The following is a 24118-nucleotide window of genomic DNA, read 5'->3' on the forward strand; positions in this document are numbered from 1 at the left end:
ACATTTTTTTTTGTCATTTTTCAAACACCTGTGACAAAAAAATTAAATATTCAATGAGCTCAACATGCCTCTCACTACATTCCTTAGGATGTCTACTTTCCAACAGTGGCGGCTGGTGTGTTGAGGGCGCAGGGGCGCCGCCCTCCCATCCATGCGCCCGGCCCCCTAATCCACATGCAGGGGCGCCGGACGCATGGAGTACAATGGGATTTTTTTTTTCACACAGATCCTCTTCCTGGCCAATCAGGAAGCGCGTCCGATACGCGCTTCCTTATTGGCCACAAGGCAAACCCCTTGCCATTGGCCGAGGAGGAGGTGGGAGCGGAAGGAGACACGCCGCCGGTCACCTCAGAAGAAGCCGCCCGCTGCGGGAGCAGAAGAAGCCGATGGAACTGAAGTCGAGAGCCGCTGCTGGTCCCGAGTATCCCTAGTCCCGCCGTCAGCAGCAGAGAGTAGCAGAGTCGGTCCGGTCATCGTGAGAGAGCAGGAGGTAAGTGATTCAATGCAGCCGCTGCCTCAGACTCAGTGCCTCCCTCCTCTCCCTCCTGTCACTTTGCGGGACTGCGGACTCGAGTCTGGCGGTGGTGCGGGGGCACACCGTGGTCACTCTACATTGATGGGGGCATGCTGTGGTCACTCTACATTGAAGGGGGCACACCGTGGTCACTCTACATTGATGGGGGCATGCTGTGGTCACTCTACATTGAAGGGGGCACGCTGTGGTCACTCTACATTGAAGGGGGCACGCTGTGGTCACTCTACATTGAAGGGGGCACTTGTGTGACCTCAAAGTCACGCTATTTTTTTTTGTCGCGAAGCAATGCCTATTACATTTTTCTGTTTGCGCCCCCCCCCCCCCCCCGCCCAAATGTTTAAAAAGATTCTTGGTGCTGTGCCGATTCTAAAAATGGAAGACACCTGAACTGGAAGTGACATCCCGTCACTGCAAATCTCAGATGTCTCTGGTGCTATGCACTGATCAATACATGGAAAAATACATCAGCCAGATTGATTGACACTAACCAGTCTTCATGCTGAACTATCCCCATGACTGTCTGCACAGACTCCACCTTAAACCTTTTGGTGTGTGTGTACCCATTTGATTTCTTCAAACCTAGACAGTGGAGAAAGCTCTTGATGCCTTGGGTACTAGGAAGAATGTGAAGAAACCCCCAGATTCTGTTCTTCTGGTAGCACCAGCACTCTGGACTTGTTGTAGTATAATTCTTATACGTAATCTTACAATATTTCTCTCTTCTTGAGACCTCTCATGAATGAAATGATTCGGTGGTCAAATTCTGTATTGTCCTCCCACTTAACTGTCTTTTGTGTGTCAATTCACAGTCCGCTCTGCGTGTCCATTCAGACACGGAGCCATGGCTCGGCCCTGTCCCTTCTCTCTCCTCATTGGCTCACTAACTTTGATTGACAGCAGCGGGAGCCAATGGTGCTGTCTTAGCCAATAAAGGGGGGAGTGCCAGACAGCCAAGACTCTCGTGATGGGGTTCAGGTAAGTATTAGGGAGGGCTGCTGCACACAGGTTTTTTTTCTTAATGAAAAGGATGTGATGAATTAAAAACCTTCTGACTTTAGAATCACTTTAATGCAACACATACATGGCAATGCAGCTGGGCATTCACACATTGCCTAGGTGGGAAGCCAACTTTCAGATTGATGATTTACAATTTTGCATATTTTCAAATTTCACAAAAGGTACAATTTACAAAGCTGGTAACTCAATACAGGCTTTTAGTAGGAATCTTGTAGGTAGCCTCTGCACACTAATTTTTTTTATATAAAAAAAAAGATTTGTGCAACTTTTATGTGATCTACAAATCAGTCGCACCCACTTTTGTTATAATCAAAACACATTTACAAAAGTCTCTACATTTGAGGAGAATACATCTTTAGATCTTTTCTGGAATCAAAAGTGACTCTTGTGACTGCTTATGCACATGGATTAGTTAGGACCAGGGCAATATCATAATGAACCATCTTTTGAATTTCAGTTATCTCAAACCCCAGGAGAACATACTCCAGTGCGTTTGCAAATGTGTGTTAACTAAACCCCTGTTTTAACGTACATTGTTAGACAGGTTCATTTGGTTTGTTAGCAAACTGGTCGGTGAGTAAATTTACCAAGGGACTGTTGTTCCCACGTACCTCATTTAAAGTCCCAAATCCTTTTTCCTTATTTTCCATATACAGGGAGGGAGATGCAGAGCCTTACCCGGCTTGTGTCTCATTTTAAAGTCCCAAAACTGCCTTTATTCTACAAACATACTCCAGTCTTCCTGCCCAGTGACTTGAAATTGAATTGGTTACTGGCCAAGATTACTATGCTTCAGTTATGAACAAACACAGTGAGTGATCATTCAGAGAAGGAAGGGGCCGGTATATATGACATGTTTACTGCCCCTCCCCCCCCCCTCCGCCTTTCCATCCTGAAACGATCCCCTGCAGCAGCTGGCTAAAAAGGAGTAGAAGGCTGTGGACTGGGGGAAGTGTATTGCACGCAAGGGGGACCCAGCAGTACATGATGGGGTTATTGGTCCTGTGAGGGTGGAGGGGGGTGCATTTACTGAAATGCCATGTTTTGACACACGTTTTTATGCATGGTAAATTTTGCTAAAGAAACAAAATAATGAAATGCTTTTTTTTTTTTTTCATTTATGTGCATTGTGTCATGATAACATGCATTTTAGTGAACCGCACATGACACTAATGTTGTGGTGTGAACGAGACACCGAGAAATCAATTATTTTCTATATGTGCTCGCAGTGACCTGCAGTTTTCCCATGCTGTAAAATGCAGGTCACTGCAGTATGTGTGAAAGCCATGTAAATGATTATCTGCAACACATTTTTTCAGCATTCCTAACATCTGTCAATTAGTGCTTTTTATTTTTCAAAAGGGGCCTGAGAATCTCATGTTGTGCGTTTTATGCAATCAAACCACAAAGTATCATCTTCCAGTTTCCAAACAGCTTTTTGATTGTGCTTTGCTTTGTGTCCCTAGTTCTTATATGTATATACAGTACTCGGTTCTGCTTCTCCAATGTAAGCACTGAACTGTGATCTCTATTACGATCCAGTTGTGGCAAGATAGCTGTACTAGTCTCAGTAAAATAGCAGTGACTCGATACAAATGACATCTTGCAGATAGCAGAAAGGTTTTATCCAAAACGTGCAGGTCTTAACAGATGAAAATCAGATAGGTAAAAAAAAAACAATCATGGTATGTCTAGCTCCAACAATTACATGTGCCCTACACAAAAACTAGAGACACACCAAAACCACCGAAAGCAGGGTGGGACTAGCTATACGGAGCATCTCTGTGGAGTGAGGAAGGGACAAAATAATTTAAAGGCAAACAAACTACACATGTGTAATATGATACTCTGCACTTGTATGTGTTGCGGTATGTATATATTTATATATATATATATATATATATATATAAATATATATATGCATGTGTTTTCCTAACTTCTGTCATGTTCAGATGTGAACCACATACAAGAGATGGTAAATAATTTTACATAAAACGATATTCACTGAGAAGGCCTTTATTCCTGATTAAGGATAAATGTGGATGAAATAATCTTTTATTATGATAGTCTGCACTGACACCATCACATGTAGAAGGTAAGGATGCAAACAGTCAGAAAGCAGATCCATCATTATCACTATTAAATGGAGACACTGTTTTCTATTTCACGCGGGTCCAGGTAGGGATAAGGCAGACTCATGGTCTTGTTCCTCTCCCGGATGCATTTGGAGATCTCAGACAGTTGATGTTGGAACTTCTTAATGAACTCTTGTGGAGTCTTTTCTGTAAAACGTTCATCAGGGTACTCTCCTAGACGCCTCTGTAAAGAAAAGAGACCTTGTGATTTTCTTTACAATACATCTGTAGCACTGTCCCCATAGGGCTTGCTGTGTGATGACTGCATGGGCCTCCTCTGATTACCTGCAGTCATTTAGGACAGTTCACACATCCATCCTTACTCAATAAACAGTCCAGGGGTTTTGGTTTTATATTTATTGTGAAACTTGGATGGGAGAAGGGAATAGTGGGATACTCCAACTTGAACTATTTACAGTTGATAAGGACAACTCTCACTTGGCATCACCAGGTTACTGCAACTACATTATCTTCAGGACACTCTCTAGCATCCCCTTGACTGACACCTATCCACTGACTTATAGCTGAAGGGATGGCCCTCTCAAGACAGGCCCCATGACACAGATCTGTACTCACTGTATGCAGAATCAGATCATTTTCAGTGTCTCCCTTCTAGTCAGCTCTGCAGGACCTCCTAGTTCAGTTCCTCTCTAACTCTCAGGCCCTCAGGTTGACCACCTGAGGCCGCATGGCAACTTCTACAGAGGAGAGGCAGCTGGCCCTCCCTTCGGGACCCCATTCTTCAGCTGAAAGACCCAGAGCACATGTGCCCTTGGCATTTATACAGTATCCCAGCATGCACAGAGGCACATTCCTCTTCCAATCACCAGGGCTGTTTTAAACGCCTGCGAACTCATTTGTCAGGTTTCCTCCCACTGTCCAATATGCCTCCCTATTGGATTAGCATTAAACACTTCAAACAAACTGAGCTGCACCTGAGCACTGTGAGCAGACCTCACTAGCAGATCCTGCTCTCTGGTAGGCAGAGAACAGTTTAGATTTACCTGGCAATCTTTCTACTAAGCAGAAAAGATCCAAAACTATATTCTCTCTCTGTCACCTACCTTGGAGGGTGCTACACATCTATTCAATATTAAATAATCACTACATGCTATAGCAGACTCTCAAAATGCATTCGATTGACAGGCTCTATTTGACATAGATCATGTGTTTTACAGTTTTAAGGCCCAAGGCATATTTATGTATTACTTCTCACTACTTCCAGGCACTCACCTTATCCATGGGCTCATTGCTGAGAACCCACACAGCACTTATACCAGCAGTTGTACTGTTTACATCCGGCAATGCTTCCAAAATAGTCTCCATTTTAGTGACACCTTTGGTGCTGGGTGGGGGGCTTTTCATGGTGGGGGGGCCATTAGGCATCCAGGAATAGAAGTCAAACTGCAGAGGAGGCAAACCCAAATGAAAGAACATAACAGATTAGAATTCTACGAATTGTACACCAAATATATATGGAAGCTGCCATTGCTGACTTCCTCATAAATGTTACCTGCCTGTTTCACTGACCCTTTGGCTTCAATACTTTTTAATGCACTCACCAATAACAAACTAGATAGTCAGGAGTTGCTATATGCACACTTGCTCTAGCAAAGTAACTCAAAGTGTTGAAACAAAGCATGACAGCCAGGAAACTAACATTTCCAGAACTAAAACTCATCAATGGCAGCCTCTGTTTTACTCAGGAAAGGTTTCCTTAATACTAGTCTAAATCACTGACCTCAAAGTAAGCATTTAATAAAGACAGAATGCTTTTGGATAATTGTTTTGAGCCTGTGACTCAAACAAAATTTAACTCTGAGGGGGGTGTGGCTACTGCCAAGATGGCCGGATGTGTCTAAAGAGAGCTCCACTCACTGCCTTTAGCATCCAACTCCATCCTGCAACTTACCAGCAGTTCCTACTCTCCTGAAAGAAAACACTTGCTTTGATAAAAAAAAAATAGTGCTCGTAGCCCTCCACACACAAGAAACGGCGCTATAGCCTCTAATGTTCAGGGAACCAGCATGCCTGTGGACAAGCCTTCCAAGCTGACACTGAAGCAAATGAATACTTAGCTACTCAATACCATCACCACCTGCAACACCTCTCTAACTGGTAAGAGGGCCCTATCCAATCTGAGAATATGGCAGTTTTGCTTTTTCCTAATTTTGTCACTTGAACTACAGAAACAACTGACTACGTTTACTGAAATCAAGAGGAAACTGTGTGACCATTGAATTATCCACTCTATGGCCTATCCAGCCCAGCTGAGGATAGCAAATGGCAGTGAAGTTATTTTCTTTAACAAGCCTGAGTAAGCACAAGATTGGTTGTTCACCAAGGGGAGTCCCCTATTATAGCTATCTGTATGTAAAAATCTGTCTCTTTCAGCCCACCTGCTAACTGTCTTTATCCTATGACATCCAAACCTTCTCTTCATTTGGTCCTTGTGACATTTTCTGGATACATAAGACCAGCTGTTGAATGTGACTCCTCAAATTAGTTTACTCCTGCAAGCTGCTATGGCATTACTTCTGCAGTGCAGAACTGTGCACCCATATGTATCTTAGACCATGCACCAGGAATCTTCTATGTTGCTGTGACTTATCTAAGGTGTACAGAGGAAATCGGTCCTGAAACCCTGAATTTCGCTGAGACCTTTCAGTGCTTCTAAGCTCTGTGGAGCAGGGCAGCCTACTCCGCATAGCAGTGCTTATCTTGAATGCCTCTACTGCCATCAATACAGTTCAGCGGGTTTATGCTACTATTCAGTTGTCCATTGATAGAGCACCAGGAATATGCTAATCTTGGTGGGTAGACTATGTACCAGAATCTGCCTTATTTAGTCATCTGCTTTCAGGGTGCGTATGAGGCAGCTGTACCTACAGCTGTACCTACCATCGCATAAGCATATGAGGATACCTACGTATCCTCATATGCTGATGTGATGTGCAGGTAATGCACCGTTGACATTGTATTTTGTTTTCATGTTTTTTTTGTTTGATTGTATATAGTTCGGGTGACAGCCTTTGTACTATGGTTGGACGCCAGTCGGTGCACTGGATCTGTTCATTTATACCCTTCCTGGAATCTAAGGTGGATGCCCCTAGATCTAGATATACCCACTGAGTCAAAATTCTTGCCTGACTTTTCTTATAATGGCTACCACCTGTAATGTTTTGTTTTGGAATGTTTAAGATCCCAGAGACCCAAGTGCTTTATCTCTAAAGTTTACTCACACTTATTATATATTACACACTGTAATACCCAATTGGAAGTTCAGTATCAGTGGCAGGCACTAATTCCAAACCTTTCAGACGAAGACTGGGAGGAAGTCAGTGTCTCATGTGGCTGTAAATAACTGGATTTTTGTCTAACCGTGAAATCCTTTTCTCTGATGTTCATTAACGGACACAGCGACACATCTTCATTAGTCAAATTGGTTATGCTGGACACTAGGCGGTAAAGGGTTAACAAAGTTAACAGAACTTTAACTACGCCCATGGGGCAGTCCCAGGTGACATACTCCCACTTTTTGCTCTAGAATTTAGTACCAAGCAGTGTCAGAAGAATACATAACCCAACTCCACAGAGGGGTGGGTGCTGTGTACATCAATGAACATCAGAGAAAAGGATATTACGGTAAGACAAAAATCCAGTTTTCTCTTTCTTTCATTGACGGGCACAGCGACATATCTTCATTAGGACGTCCCAAAGCAGTATCAGCATGAGGGGTGGGAAACAAACACAGCAAGAAACAATTCCCAACAGAGCTAAACATAGCTAACCAGGTAATCCAAGAGCTTAACCAGGAACAACTGGAGCTCACCTGACAAAAAAGTACACCCTCAAGGAGGACTAACCCTCTCCAACAGTGGCTCACAAATCCTTGCAGCCAAAAGGAGTCATCCGCAGGTGCGCGAACGACCAGGTGGCCGCCTTGCAAACCTGCACCACTGAGGCCTGATGACGAAAGTCCCAAGAGGCGCTAAGCGCCCATATAAAACGCATCATAACAGAGAAGGAAGATCCTGACTGTTAATGGAATAGGCCTGCACCACCGTCTGTCTATCCATCTGGAAATGGTCGAAGCAGACGCGGCCAGCCCCTAACAGAATCCATCTGTAAGGACAAATAGGGAATCTGATTTTTGGAACAACCCAGTCATCGCCAGGTACATCCTGATTGCCTGAGCCACATCTAAAGAGTGTAAGTCAAGCTCTTTAGGGTGCTTAGACTAGGACACATAATAATTATTTAAATTAAAACCAGTGACGACTTTTGGAAAGAACGAGGTGAAGGGCCGGGGCACCACTTTCTCTCCGTGAACCACCAAATAAGGTGAACGATAAGACAAGCTGCCAGCTATGACACCCTACGTGCAGAAGAATAAACCACCAAGAAGACCACCTTCTGGGACATGTAAGCAGAGGAATCTCGTGAATATTTTCCAACAGCAGTTACTAAAGAACTGACAGCACCAAGATGAGATCCCACAAGGGCAATGGAAACGCACTGGGGAAGCCAAGTGGCGAACCCCTTGAACCAAGGAGCGAACCACAGAAAAATGTGGTCAAAGGACGATGAAAGAAACCGCCAAGGGCAATCCTGGCCCTCGGTGGTACCCAAGGCCAGACGCTGCTCCACACCTCGTTGAGGGAAGGCCAAAATCCGAGTCACTGAAAAGGAGCAGGGGTGAACCCCAAGAGACTCACATCCACAAAGTACGCTCTCGAACGCGATGGTAAAACTACCTAGAAGTAGATTTACTAGCTTACAGCAGGGTGGGTGTGACAGTATTCACTGTCACTGGAATTCAAAGACAGATAAGTAATGGTTTGGATTGCTTCATATTTGCCAGCAATATCTCCATATAGGAATATTAAGATTTATTCCCATTTGCCATGAAATCTGTAATTCCTAAATGCTGTGTATATTACATATCTTTCCATGTCAGAAAGGTTTTCCTTTTGTTTGTGTATTGGGAGGGAATGTGGATTGCCCTGTCTCATTGTTAAGTGCAATGACCTCCCATTGTTCTGTGTCTGGCTATTGTGTACATTGATTGCCCCCTGGGGGCTTCTGTCTCATTGCACATTGCAGTCCTTCTGGTCAAGCTATCGGACCAATCCCTGCTGACTCATTTTCAAGTCCTCATTTGCATGGCTAAGGAGGACCTGAAGGAGGACCACAGGTACTTTACAATTGACCAATGGGAAAGGGATTGTTGGGGGCGGGATGTTCCAAATTCTGTATATAAGTCTTGTTCAATAAAGTTGTTCCAGAGTTAGTTCACCCTCATCTAGAGTCCTGTCTCTTATTGGGGGAATCTGCTGCAAGGGATTGCTATGGCCTTCCATACTCCCTTAGAGAATCACTGAGCTCTTGTAAGAGCTTGTGTAAGAGCTTGTTCATGCTTCACTCTCTGGGGAAAGGAGGTTCACCCACAGGAACCTGGAGCCTTGTTGTAGGTCCAGGGTGGGTAGGAGATGCCAAGACCCTAACCAAGCTGCGGCGGTTCGTGGGGTCTGAAGTGCTTACGGTGGAGTGCTTGGATCCCTCGGGAAGCACTAGGAGCATCGGTCAACGGAGGTACCCGGTCTGGGGTGCCCTGTTCCGTTACAGTGGGAATCACCAATTCAGACCACCCTCTAGCCTTCAACACTTGGCTTGCGACAGCCAAGCTGTAAAAGCCAGCGACCGTACGGCAAGATAAAAGACTGGCCCTTGAGCAAACAGATCTCTTCTAAAAGAAAGACTCCAAGGAGCATCGGCGACCAACCGTACCAAAACCGGCTAGGCCAGTTTGGAGCCACCAGGATGGCCGTAATCCCTTCTGCCTCGAGTCTACGCAGGACTCTTGGCGGAAGTTCTAGAAGAGGAAAGACGTATATCAGACAATACTGGTCCCAAAAGAGCCACCAGTTCGTCTGTGGCATCGGCCAGAGGATCCCAAGATCGTGCCAAAAAGCCAAGCACCTTCCTGTTGAAACAAGAGGCCAACAGGGCCACCTTGGGGAGTACTCCACCAGAGACACTACTGATGAAACACCTCCAGAAGAAGTGACCAGTATATCCATCGGTAGTCTGGATTCTTCCAAGGTCCAGACCCCCTAAGCACAAACCATGCCAAAAAACGCCACCCCACTCGAGCAGGCTGGCATCCGTGGTGATCACCATCACGTACAGGGGAAGGAAGATTTACCTGTCGAAGCACCGGAAAGTGAAGCCACCATGTCAGGGACTCTCTCATACCCCGGTTCAACAGGATCAGAGTGTCTATGTAGACACTGTGGATTCTTGCCCCACATGACAAGAATCTCCCTTGCAGATGTCTCGTGTGGACAGAGTTTGGAACTTGTCCCATGGTAAGAACACCCTGGCTGAGGCCGAGTCCAGAACAGACCCTGATAGTCCAACTAGGTAGACAGAACCAGAGCCAATACCTGGACATTTAATTTCCTACCAAACTCCTGCAGAGTCCCCACAGTAATCACCCAGTTGTCCTTCAGAGCAGTCAGAGACTCTGCTCGCAGAAGAAGATCATCCAGTTACTCCAGTATCGCAATCCCCCGCTGACACAGCAATGCCAACACCAGGGCCAGCACTAGTGAATAACCCAAGGGGTTGAGGTGAGACCTCTTGATAATGATCCTCGCCTACGGCAAGTGGAGGAAACGCGGAAGACCGACATATCTCGGAATATGAAGGTAAGCGTCCTTAATAGCGATAGAGGCCAGAAGATGTAGTGATGCCACTATCGCACGAATAGACTCCATTGGAGGAGAAGACCAAAAACTCAATCTTGCAGCCGTACTGAAACAGCTCGTGGACCCACTTGTCTTGAAACAGGGAGATTCACGGGTCCGGAAAAAGGCGAAGACATCCTTCCCTACCCCAGATACAGGTGAGAGTGCCCCTTCAGGCCAAAGGGGTGTTTGTCTGCTGGTCTGGAAGGCCCTGTCGGCATACTAGACCAGGCCCTCAAGGAATCTCCGGAGGGAGGCTCCGAACAGAAGATTCCCCACCATGGGAAGATCACATAAGGCCCTATGGAAAGTCTGGTCCACAGACCAGCATTTTAGCCATATCGTGTGCCCAAGGGTCATTGCTGCCACAGACAGCCCAGAGATTAAGGGAGCTACATCCAGAGAGGCATCACAGACTAACTGCAACCCCTGGACCAACTAGTCCACCAGCTCCGCAAAAGCAGGAGGAATCTGTTCCCCCCTTTCAGATCCTGGCGCAAAAGCTTTGCCCACTCAGGAAAGTCAGGGACACCATGCGCTGGTAAACACCGGCGGGAGGACCGAAGCGGCCACAGAAGACATGTGACAGACCAAAGTCTCTGCTCTCCCGTCAAAGGGATCTTTAAAACCAGGGACTCCTCCACCGGAAATAGGACTGAATTATTCAGCCTGGAAACCTGAGAGTCCACCACAGGTGGGACTGCCCATATACTCAACAGAGCCTCCTCAAGGGATAACGTCTATCGAAACGCTCAGAAACCCTTTATTGCATTTAGAACAACTCTACTGACTCGCGACAATTTTGTCATAGTAGGCGGGAAAAGGGAATACCTTGCCGCTTTAGGTGATCTGTGGGCCCCGAGGGGACCAGCGCCTCTGACGCAGCAGAAGCTGCATCCCCCAAGTTTATAGTTTCCTGCACTGATACAATCAGTGCATCCACCAGCGCCATTGCATGCGCATGCACAAATAGTGGAGAGACAATTTTTAAGATCAAACCTCTCGGTACTGAGATACCCTGCATTTTCCCTCCTGCGAACACATGCGTGTTTGTCAGCTGAGTCGGGGGACTATTAGGAACTAATGGCCCCCCCATGCATTTGCAGAAAGCAGCTGCAGTAAAAAGAGAAATCATCCTCACCGCAGAGCACCCGAAGTGCGTGGACGCAAACCCAGTACAGTCGCTATATGCTAAGCTCTCCCTGAGAGCATAACAAGCAGGGGAGGTCGCTAACCACACTCCTGCAAAGAGATGCCGGATAAAGGTCCACAAAAAGACCACCTATTTGACCTAAGGGTCGCTCAACATAAAGGACATAAAAAGACATAGCCCCCTAGAAAGGGGAAGAGGATTCCCCCTGTGACGCAGACAGAGTACCCCCACACAATAATGGCTGCTTCACTTCTTTCAAAAAAATGCAGCCCCCCACGGTGCCCCCGCAGATCAAGGGAGGCGCCAGGTAGTCCATATGTCCACCCCCCTGAGGTGGGGGGGAGACGGGCGGTTGACCTAGTGTGGAACAGAGGCCTGCGCGATCTCGCTGGCCAGACTGGGGTGACCTTAAGGATCTAGAATATCCAGTCCGTCGCCCATTGCGGCAGTTGATTGTAGTTTCCACAGGAACCAAATTGATTGTAGTTCTCACGGGACCAGAAAATAAGAAAAGAAGAAAAAAATTCAGTTTAAAAGGGAAAAATGCCAGGACCAAAGATCCCTGCAAGGAGCTAGGTCCTTACTCCTGACTAGGCAGAAAAAAACTTTTCTCTGATGTTCAGTAACAGACACAGCACCCACTCCTCTGTGGAGTTGGGTTATGTATTCTTCTGACACTGCTTGTTACTAAACTGAATCCCAGAGCAGGAAGTGGGAGTATACCACCTGGGACTGCCCCATGGGCGTAGTTAAAGGCCTGTTAACTTTGTTAACCCTTTTCCGCCTAGCGTCCTACTCCTAGGAAGCACAGCATAATCCATTCTACTTAATAAAGATATGTGGCTGTGTCCGTCAATGAACGAAAGAGAAAAGTTGATACAACTTTACATGCTTCATCAGTCTTATCTGACCCCAGTTAGACTCTATGCAATGCACCACATACCTACAGTATGCTCATGTTACAGTATGTGGTTATGTCCAGTGATTGTCAGGTATTGGAAGCAAATTGTGGATCTTCTGTCGGCAGTTTTGTCTTTACCTATTCCCCTCACTCCTGAGACATGTTTATGGGAAGTTCTAGGTGAATAATATCTCCCAGGGGCCGCTGCATCTGGACTTTGCTGCAACATTCATCAGGGCGCATCTCTATTTATACCTACACTATATTACCAAAAGTATTGGCCTGCCTTTATACACATGAGCTTCATTGGCATCCAGTCTTAGTCCGTAGGGTTCAATATTGAGTTGGCCCACCCTTTGCAGCTAAAACAGCTTCAAGTATTCTGGGAAGGCTGTCTACAAGGTTTAGGCGTGTGTCTATGGGAATATTTGACCATTCTTCCAGAAGAGCATTTATGAGGGCAGGCAGTGATGTTGGACGAGAAGGCCTGGCTTGCAGTCTGCGCTCTAAATTATCCCAAAGGTGTTCTATCGGGTTAAAGTCAGGACTCTGTGCAGGCCAGTCAAGTTCCTTCACCCCAAACTCACTCAGTCATGTCTTTATAGACCTTGTTTTATACAATGGTGAGCAGTCAAGTTGGAAAAGGATGGGGCCACCCCAAACCGTTCCCACAAAGTTGGGAGCATAAAATTGTCCAAAATGTCTTGGTATGCTGACACCTTCAGAGTTTCCTTCACTGGAATGAAGGCACCAAGCCCAACCCCTGAAACAACCCCACATCATAATCCCCCCTCCACCAAATGATTTGGATCAGTGCACAAAGCAAGGTCCATAAAGATATGGATAAGCGAGTTTGGGGTGGAGGAACTAGACTGGCCTGCGCAGAGTCCTGACATCAACCATAAAGAACACCTTTGGGATGAATTAGAGCGGAGACTGTGAGCCAGGCCTTCTCATCCACATAAGTGCCTGACCTCATAAAAAAAAATTCCCATAGACACAATCCTAATCCTTATGGACAGCCTTTCCAGAAGAGTTGAAGCTGTGTTAGCTGCAAAGGATGAGCCAACTCAGTATTGAACCCTACGGACTAAGACTGGGATGCCATAAAAGTTCATGTGCATGTAAAGGCAGGCGTCCCAATACTTTTGTTAATATAGTGTATATACATATATACATATATATATATATATATATATATATATATATATATATATATATATATATCTGGCTAAAAATACAAATCCACCAGGACCCTTATCAGATCCATTGCTGATAATACTTGTTTGTATATTGGATGTATGTACTGTTATCAGGGATAGGCACGGACCAAGGCCGTGGCGGACATTTTCCAAAGTACAGACCTTAGTGAAGGACACCAAGGTACATTTCAAATTAAAACCATCAAAAAACAAGCAAACATTCTGTCTACTCTCTGGCCTAGTTCTACAATTATAAATGAGTTTAAAATAACATTTACTGCTTGTGGTAGGGTGTGCCAGGGTGGGCCAGGGTGTGCCAGGGTGGACCAGCCAAGGTGGACCAGGGTGTGCCAGGGTGGACTAGCCAGGGTGTGCCAGGGTGGGCCAGGGTGTTCCAGCCAGGGTGGACAAGGGTGTGCCGGCCAGGGTGTGCCAGCCAGGGTGGACAAGGGTGTGCCAGCCAGGGTGGGCCAGGGTGGACCAGCCAGGGTGTGCCAGGGTGGACGAGCCAGGGTGTGCCAGGGTGGACCAGCCAGTGTGGGCCAGGGTGGACCAGGGTGGACCAGCTAGGGTGAACCAGGGTGTGCCAAGGTGGACCAGCCAGGGTGGACCAGGGTGTGCCAGCCAGGGTGGGCCAGAGTGGACCAGGGTGTACCAGGGTGTGCCAGGGTGGACCAGCCAGGGTGGACCAGCCAGGGTGGACCAGGGTGTGCCAGCCAGGGTGGACCAGGGTGTGCCAGCCAGGGTTGACCAGGGTGTGCCAGGGTGGACCAGGGTGGGCCAGCCAGCGTGGACTCCCCCCCCCTACCTTGTGTCCTTGTGTCTCAGACTGTCTCCCCTCAGACAGTCTCTCTGGTGCTCCCTGAGTCTCTGGACCAGGGTGTGCCAGCCAGGGTGGGCCAGGATGGACCAGGGTGTGCCAGGGTGGACCAGGGTGTGCCAGGGTGGACCAGGGTGGGCCAGGGTGGACCAGCCAGGGTGGACCAGGGTGTGCCAGCCAGGGTGGACCAGTGTGGGCCAGGGTGGACCAGCCAGGGTGGACCAGGGTGTGCCAGCCAGGGTGGGCCAGGGTGGACCAGCCAGGGTGGACCAGGGTGTGTCAGGGTGGACCAGCCAGGGTGTGCCAGCCAGGGTGTGCCAGGGTGGGCCAGGGTGGACTAGGTTGGGCCAGGGTGTGCCAAGGTGGACCAGCCAGGGTGGACCAGGGTGTGCAAGCCAGCGTGGGCCAGGGTGTGCCAGGGTGGACCAGCCAGGGTGTGCCAGGGTGGACTAGGGTGGGCCAGGGTGTGCCAAGAGTGGACCAGCCAGGGTGGACCAGGGTGTGCCAGCCAGGGTGGGCCAGAGTGGACCAGGGTGTACCAGGGTGGACCAGCCAGGGTGGGCCAGGGTGGACTAGGGTGGGCCAAGGTGGTCCAGCCAGGGTGGACCCCCCTACCTTGTGTCTCAGACTGTCTCCCCTCAGACAGTTTCTCTGCTGCTCCCTTAGTCTCTGATTGCAAACGAAGCTTCCTTCCTGCTGTGCAGCACGCACTCTCCTCGGCTCCTCTTCAGTCTTCACTGCTGTGAGTGCGGTGACTGCGGTCTCGTCATCACAGGCCACCGCCAGCCACACACAGTGCCACACTGCCACTCCCTAGTAGTCCCTCCTCCAGAGTGAGATGGAGCAGTCCTGGACTTCCCCCGCCGCCACGCCAATTCCACGCTCCCTCCCCCAGCCAGCAGCATGACAATCTACTGGCAGCTGAAGCCCGCGCAGACCAGGCAGGCGTGCCTAATTTCAACTGGGCGGCGCTGTCTGCAGAGAGCGGCGGGCGGCGACTGCGAGCGCTAATGAAGATGTTGCATAATTCATGATGGATGGGTGCAGATAGCGGGGCAGCGTGGCGGACCCAGCAAGGCCCAGTCACGGACACCGGTGTCCGTGAGCGGACACCTTGCCGACCCCTGACTGTTATTAATTTCTTTCTATATAAAGCTTGTGTTATTTGTATACAGCGTTACCAACATTCCAGGCAAGCCAACTTTTTACTGGCATTTCCAAAAGCTACAATATTATAGTTTTAAGTGCAAATTTCAGTTTGTAAGCTACAAACAAGTACACTATATAAATAGCAATGCGATTAAGGGTACATATTAAGGTATAAAAACTTTTCTTATGTTTTCTTATTATATAGTACGGGTGGGTTATTATAACCCATCAGTTTTTAGCACTTATGCCCACAGAGAGAGGGAAACCGCTTTGCATTTGCCCCCCACAGCAAGAGCCAAGAGAGCCTGTCAGCCACTGCAGTGCTCAGCAAACAGACTTCTGACCCCCCCCCCCTTTCCTGGCTCAGGAAGGGCATGATATGGTTCCTTGGGCCCCCTGGTCACAATATGAAATTGACTGCCTGCCTGGACGTTGGACCCCTCAGTGTCAGTGACAGGCAGGCCCCAAACCCTGGTTTAGGAACAGGGCAAAGAATTAGAATGGACAAGCAGACCAGGCCCACACATGAAATTTACTCTCAGTGACACTAACAACATGTGCAGCAGCACAGATGATGATGACATCCGAGTCTGACACACTGTGACCTCAGACTGACACGAGTGACGCACACACGTCCCCTTGTCCAATGACACTGTGACAGTCTCTCTCCTCTAGATGGATGGCACAGAGTGGAGAAATTTGGAGTATACAGTATAGCATACAGAAGAGTTACATTGTAGTTGAGGTTGAATAAAGACATCAGTCCATCCAGTTCAACCTGTACAGGTGTGTGTGTGTGTGTGTGTGTGTGTGTGTGTGTGTGTGTGTGTGTGTGTGTGTGTGTGTGTGTGTCAGTGGTCTGTTCAATTCCCATAACTCTGAATGTTGTGATCTGTGAGAAGCATGTCCAAGAGTCTTTTAAAAGTAGCCATATTCCCGTTACCACCAATTGTGGAAGAGAGTTCCACATTCTCAGTTAAAGTATGGAGCTTTAAAATATATAAGGTAAAGCTCAGTGTACAAAGTGTAGTGGTTAGCAGTAAATGATGTACAGCACAATGTACAGGATGAAGAGTATATAATGTACAATATGCAGAATGGAACAGTGTGAAGTGCAAAATATCTAGTTATGTATACTGAGTGGAGTGACTGTGCAGCATAAAATATACAGCACTGTAAATTGAGTAGAGTGGTGGTGTTCTGTATAAAAAGTACAGTATAAAGGAATGGTGTGGCATATCCAATGTGCATTCTATAACTATAGTGGAGGTGTCGGAGAACAGACCATACAGAACATTTTGCTGTACTGTAGCCAAGCCATGTGGGGTACAGAACAGATAGGTTATTACCTAGAGCAGAGTGAGTAGTAGAGAATATATCATTCCTTTTAGTGTGGCATTTATCAGGGTTAGGGGATTTCAGATTTACAGGAACAAATCTCCAAAAAACATGGGTCAACTGCCAATCATGTACATCTCAGGCACTTACTATTTTCACAAAGGTAGAATGGTTCGATGAACGATTGATATCTAAATGTGAAAGCCAATTCCAACTTTCTGCCATCTCCAGTAAACTTAATGCCATACCTTGCTTGTATCATTCCTGGGTATATCCAGTCCAGTCTCCCACGCCTGGACAGGTGGTGACTGCTCCCTCCAGATTCCAGCACAGAAAAGCACTGCCAGTCTGTCACTGAGTCACTGACTGTCTGATTGACACAGTCCCGCTCGTCTGTCCCAGCTTGCCTTGCTGAGCTCTCAAGCCCCATCTGGCCAGGTCCGTCCCACACACGAGGCCACACACTCTGCTTGGCTCCTGAGTCCTGGGGGTTTTTTTAACGGCTGGCTGGCGGTAGTGGTGGGGAATTGCACCATGATGATGACATCACGCTTGCTCAGACACCCGCCTCGCCTTCGGCTCTCCTAAACTGTTCACACCACAACAAGTCTCCTCCTCCCGTCAGCCCATGCCGCGGCTCGGCTCCTGGCATTTTAATTTTTTTAGGCCAGCGCCCATGCGGCATGACATCATCAGTGGGTGGTGCGGACTCAAGATCGGATTGACTCTGCGATTTCCGGGAACTGCGCATGCGCAGTTTTCACCCCAGCCCTTAGCGGCCATTTTTACTGGCACTTACTGGCTCCTACGGACAGCCTAAAAGTGCCCTGTTTTTACTGGCTGCCCGTAAATCTACGGGCGGTTGGCAACACTGTTTGAATATAGGTGTGCATCTGTATGCTTAATGTTATATGCTGATTGCAGTCGTTTTTCTGCTCCCATCTACTTTGTTTAAATTACTAGCTAACCCCTTGGAGCCGGGGGGGGGGGGGGCAGGCCCTTAAGGGGTTTTACATGGCGGGAGGTGGGGCAGGGCTTAAGGTCATGTAACCGCCATGATTGGCTGTTACGCAATCTGAAATCTCCCGATCGCATGGAGCAATCGGGAGTTTTTCATCAGGCGCTGGTAACTGAGGCTGCAAGGAGTTTGTTTCCTAGGAAGGGAAATCCCCTCTGTTCATAGAGGTCCTGTCTTTGGTGGAGGCCATGCCAACTTTATTATTAAACCCACTCTTCCACCTAGCAAATTATATTGTTCTGTTATTTACCTGCAGGTTTAGTGCAAAATCCTGTTTGAGGAAGGCCTTTTCTTATAACTCCCCCAAAAAACAGGGCTAGACACTTTAATCTGGTTGCTGTTTTGAATGGCAAAATGTGGCCAAATGCTTGTAACTGGCTAAACTTATGTAATTCTGATTCTAGCGGCAATAAAGACAGTACCAGTACCATTATACTCACCTGACCACTATTGACAGCTGCATGCTGAGCAGAACATCTGAAGATCACCATGGTCAGGTATTTGATCAGAGAAGCTCTGGTTACCAAGGAATAGGGGACTTCTGTCATGAAAGAGAGAACCAAGTTTTATTAGAAAGTGATTTCCTCTGCTTATTCAGCATGGCTAGAAGACAATGTGCCAAATACTTTGGAGAACAATTTTATGTGCATGCATAGTTACCAACATTCTCAAAAAATGTATAGGGACACGTTTTTCTCTGTAGGCAGAGTCTTATTTTAATTAGGGGTGGGGCATACATTTGTAGGTGTGGCCTAGATGGAGATAGGTAATGTGGCGCATGAAGTGGTCATGGTTTAAAGTATGCTAAATAGAGGATGTGTCCTAATGGGGGTGTGGTAAAATACAGTATGTGGTAAAAGAGGGATGGAGGGAGAAAGAAGAGAGATAGAGGGAAAGAGAGAGAAAGGGATGGAGGGGGAGAGAAAGAAAAAATAAAAGTACTAGGAAGGAAGGAGAGAGAAGGCAAGAAAGAGGGATGGAGGGAGAGAGAGAAAAGAAAGGAAACAAGAGAGATGGAGGGACAGCAAGCCCAGATCCTACACCACAATTGCAGTATCTTTATCTGCTGATTGTTAAATTTATGTATGCCATAAAGTTTAACAATCAGCAGATAAAGATACTGCAAACACCATCCACCCAGGCAGATCCCATCAAACAGATACAGGAGATGGTCAGAGATTGCGGACATAATGCAGGTGATAGTCAGAGATTGCGGACATAATACAGGTGATAGTCAGAGATTGCGGACATGATACAGGAGATGGTCAGAGATTGCGGACATGATACAGGAGATGGGTTCAGAGATTGCGGACATGATAGAGATGGTCAAAGGCTGAGGACACAGCTGACAGCAGAGACTTCTCACACAGCCATAAATGTGTACAATGTTCTGTTTATGGGAGAGGGGAGGGAGGTCAGTGTGATTTGCTCAGTACACACACACACACACACACAGGTGTGTGTGTCCTTGAGAATGGCTGCTGCACACCCCTCAAAAAAAACTGAGAAAGAGCCCATCTATTGTCATTTCCCCAGAGATGGGGCTGCGGAGAGCCCAAATTGCCCAGTAGAAACATACCTCTGCTTTCATGCACTCCAGCCTCACACGTGCTGCAGAGTTCAGCTCAAGACAGCCCTGCCATATCCATCTTCACCTCTACTAGGCTGCCCCAGCCCCTTCTCCGATACCCGCTATCACGATTCGCTACGCCCACGACGACTAGCTAACCGAGACGTGGTAAACCGTGACTGGGGGGTATAAGGGAAATTCCTACTGAGTAATTAGACTGACTGTGATACTTTCACAGCCCGCACTGCCTTTGGTCACCACTAGAGGGAGACTCCACTCCAATCCAGCTGGCTGACCACACACAGGCAGATACAAATCTTACATACAATCTGGTGCACTCTAAGGGTTAGGGAGCAGTCTAGCAATTATCACACACTACTAGGATTCCTTCAGCTATACTACAAGCTAGAACCCCTGTGTTAATCACTCTTCCCACTGTCCCCACACCCACACACCACAAATGATAGCCTGCCACCACCCAACAGTTTGTCCGCAGACTGGTCTGCTGGGACACCACACACATGCAGATCTCCGTCTGGTTTACAATCTGCATGCAATCTGCCAACACACAGTGCAATTGCATACAGATTGGCATGTAGCGTAGACCAAGCAATTAGGCACTAAAATGCAACAATCTCTCTAGAGATATGAGTCCTAGCTTAGTACACAGAAGTCACTTATTAATTTTATAATTTAATATCCCGAAAGTGGGCAGTGCATAAAAAATATATACAAAGCAAAATCAGTTACAAAAAATACACAAAAGATAAAAAGACACACAATTGGCAATTTGCTATAACAATAAAAAGGACTAAAACAGAAATAAACTTTATCGAAGCTTATCCGTGGCAGAAGTTACCATACCATACCATACCAGAAACTGTGTGGGAACTCCCCAGTTCAGAACTGGCTTCAAGGAAGATCAGTGTTCATTTCTCAAATTTCCCAATTTATTGGAATATGAATCTGGGCTGGACTTTAGCCCTTGACCAATCAACCCCAGGGGGTGTCCCCGGCTCAGCCCACACAATGTTTCGTGTTCTGAGCTGACCAGAGATGAATTGGCCCAGAACGGCGGTGACCGCTGGGTCAGGGATAGGAGTTCTGACACCAGCGCATCGGTCTGATCGCGACAGTACCAAACACTGCTTGCCTGCCGCAATCAGGCGCCATACAACGGTTTTGTGCGTCTCTCCAGGATTCCACACACACTACACTTACAGACTCACATGTACTTGTAGCCCAACACGTAAGCCATAAGAAGGAAATGTTTAAATTTTTTGGTATTGCTGTGCAGTGCACTAAAAAGGGGGGGTGGGGGAGGGGGGTAATCCACAGTATAATATACTTTGTAGAAAGCATATTATAGTGGATTAGTACTATTATTGTGTACTGTGCAGCATTGTGACAGGTGTGGTGGAGAGACTGAGCGTTTCTGCAGCAACACTACACACAGTGACAGTTATCTGAGTAAACTTTTTCAAGTGTATTTGTGTCATGCAACAATATTGCCTAGTTTGCTGAGTAAAGTCTGGTACACACAGCGCCAAACTCACTGGCCAATTTTTTGAACTGGTGTGCTACACCAATGCTCTCCCCCCCCCCCCCCCAATGCCACATATTGAAGTGGGGTGTTATTTAACAGTATCAATTTCTAAGAGTGTATTTTAGTCCTGCAAAAATTTGGCCTCTCGCTGTGTAAACAGTGCTACACACAGTGACAACAGTTACTGGCCAATTTGTAGAACTGGTGTAATAAACCTATGCCCCCCCCCATGCCACATATTGAATTGAGGTGTTATTTAACAGTATACTTTTCTAAGATTGTATTTTAGTCCTGCAAACATTTGGCCTCTTTTGCTGTGTTAACTCTGCTACACACAGTGACAACAGTTACTGGCCAATTATTTGTAGAACTGGCGGACTGACAGACCGGCAGATAGGGAGGAGAGGCAGGCAGAACTTGCATTGCAGAAGAGGTAGAAAGCAGACTGCAAATGTATCAGGAGTGAGCCATCAACCATGTACAGTCACATCTGGCGCTCCCAGGACGCCGGGACATGGCTCCGCAGCGTGGGCTTTTATTAATGTGTCCGTTGCTGACACCAGTGTTGCCATCTGCAGCCTTTGCAGTCAACGCATAAGTCGCGGTAAGCCCAACACTCACCTAGGGACAACCGCCTTAAGAAGGCACCTGAAATCCCATCACCAAGCCCAGTGGGAGCAAAACTGTCAGAACCCACAAAACCACACTCCATGCTCTCACCGTCCAGCCTCTTCTCCTTCTCCTCTCCCTTCTCCTTCTCCTGTCTCCTCACAGTTGTCCAACACTCCACCTTCCATGATGCGGTCGTCACGTTTTTCTGGAAAAAGGCAGGCTTCTGTGGCTCAAATGTTGGAGCGTAAAAAAAGGTGTCAGTTCAACCCATGTGAGCCCATGATTGCGGCCTAAACAGCCCGCCACCAACTTGTGTATACTGTGAACGGCTACTGTACCTCTAGCCATCATATACTACGTTCTTTGCTGTCAGTTCAACCCATGTGAGCTCATTTTTTGCGGTCTATAGAGGCCGCCACTACTTGTGTATACTGTGAACGCCTACTGTACCTCTAGCCATCATATACTACGTTCTTTACTGTCAGTTCAACCCATGTGAGCTCATGTTTGCGGCCTAAACAGCCGGCCACCAATTTGAGTATACACTGAACGCCTACTGTACCTGTAGCAATCATATACTACGTTCTTTGCTGTCAGTTCAACCCATGTGAGCTCATTTTTGCGGCCTATACAGCCCGCCACCAACTTGTGTATAATGTGAACGCCTACTGTACCTCTAGCCATCATATACTACGTTCTTTGCTGTCAGTTCAAACCATGTGAGCTAATTTTTGGAGCCTATCTGAGTATACTTTTACAAGTGTATTTGTGCCCTGCAACAATATTGGCTCTTTTGCTGAGTGAAGTCTGATACACACAGTGCCAAACTCACTGGCCAATTTTTTGAACAACTGGTGTGATAAACCAGTGGCCCCCGAATACCACATATTGACGTGGGGTGTAATCTGAGTATACTTTCATAAGTGTATTTGTGTCCTGCAACAATATTGCCTCTTTTGCTGAGTGAAGTCTGATACACACAGTGCCAAACTCACTGGACAATTTTTTGAACAACTGGTGTGATAAACCAGTGGCCCCCCAATACCACATATTGACATGGGGTGTAATCAGAGTATACTTTCATAAGTGTATTTGTGTCCTGCAACAATATTGCCTCTTTTGCTGAGTGAAGTCTGATACACACAGTGCCAAACTCACTTTCCAATTTTTTGAACAACTGGTGTGATAAACCAGTGGCCCCCCAATACCACATATTGACATGGGGTGTAATCGGAGTATACTTTCATAAGGGTATTTGTGTCCTGCAACAATATTGCCTCTTTTGCTGAGTGAAGTCTGCTACACACAGTGCCAATGCCAAACTCACTGGCCAACTTTTTGAACAACTGGTGTGATAAACCAGTGGCCCCCCAATACCACATATTGAAGTGGGGTGTTATCTGAGTATACTTTTACAAGTGTATTTTTGTCCTGCAACAATATTGCCTCTTTTGCTGTGTTAACTCTGATACAAACAGTGCCAAACTCACTGGCCAATTTTTTGAACAACTGGTGTGATAGACCAGTGGCCCACCAACAGCACATATTGAAGCGGGGTGTTATTTAACAGTATACTTTTCTAAGATTGTATTTTAGTCCTGCAAAAATGTGGCCTCTTTTGCTGTGTTAACTGTGCTACACACATTTACAACAGATAATGGCCAATTATTTGTAGAACTGGTGTGATAAACCTGTGGCCCCCCAATACCACAGATTGAAGCGGGGTGTTATCTACACAGACACATGGTCTAGCAAACACGGGCAGCGAAAGTATATCACTTTTACTGCCCACTGGGTGAACCCTCTGACGGCCGTTAAGCATGCAACCCGTGGCACCCGGGTAGATTTAGTTGAACCGCCACGGATTGCAAGCAGGCCTGACACCGCTGAATTTGTCAGTTGGTAAAGTGGTGTTTGACACCGGTGCCAATCTGCTGAGCACACTGAAACAGGGCAAAATAACACACGTGCCATGATTGGCACACGTCCTGAACTTGGTGGTGTAGCGATTCGTTGCCAAATACCCTGGGGTCCAGGATGTCTTGCGGCAGGCCAGGAAAGTCTCGGACCATTTCCGAAGATCTTACACAGCCATGGCTCGCCTTGCTGAGATTCAGAGGCGACACAACCTGTCCCTCAGGCGTCTTATTTGTGACTGCCCGACGCGATGGAACTCAGCGTTGCATATGCTCGATAGACTGCTCCAGCAGAAGCGTGCAGTTAATGACTACCTGTTCGAACTCGGCGGCAGGACAGGTTCTGGGGAGTTTGGGTTTTTTTCACCTCGCCAGTGGCTGCTCATGCGGGACGCATGCAGACTTCTGCGGCCATTCGATGAGATCACCAAACTGGTCAGTCACGGCCAGGGCG

The 24118-nt window shown here is 47.2% G+C and overlaps 1 protein-coding gene across 1 annotated transcript in view; it reads right to left on the reverse strand.

The window, feature by feature from the left end:
• Nucleotides 1-3664: 3664 nt before the first annotated feature.
• The window catches only part of LOC309548492 (polyunsaturated fatty acid lipoxygenase ALOX8-like), a 171734-nt gene continuing 151280 nt past the window's right edge, over nucleotides 3665-24118 (reverse strand). The window contains exons 12-14 of the mRNA XM_082248439.1: nucleotides 18461-18561; nucleotides 4921-5091; nucleotides 3665-3871 (exon numbers count right to left, since the gene is read on the reverse strand). Of these exons, the coding sequence (XP_082104565.1) occupies nucleotides 3692-3871; nucleotides 4921-5091; nucleotides 18461-18561 (452 nt within the window). The 3' untranslated portion in view covers nucleotides 3665-3691. The remainder of the gene's footprint in view (nucleotides 3872-4920; nucleotides 5092-18460; nucleotides 18562-24118) is intronic.

The sequence above is a fragment of the Pelophylax lessonae genome (assembly GCF_965119305.1).
Source record: "Pelophylax lessonae genome assembly, chromosome: 2".
NCBI lineage: Eukaryota > Metazoa > Chordata > Amphibia > Anura > Ranidae > Pelophylax > Pelophylax lessonae.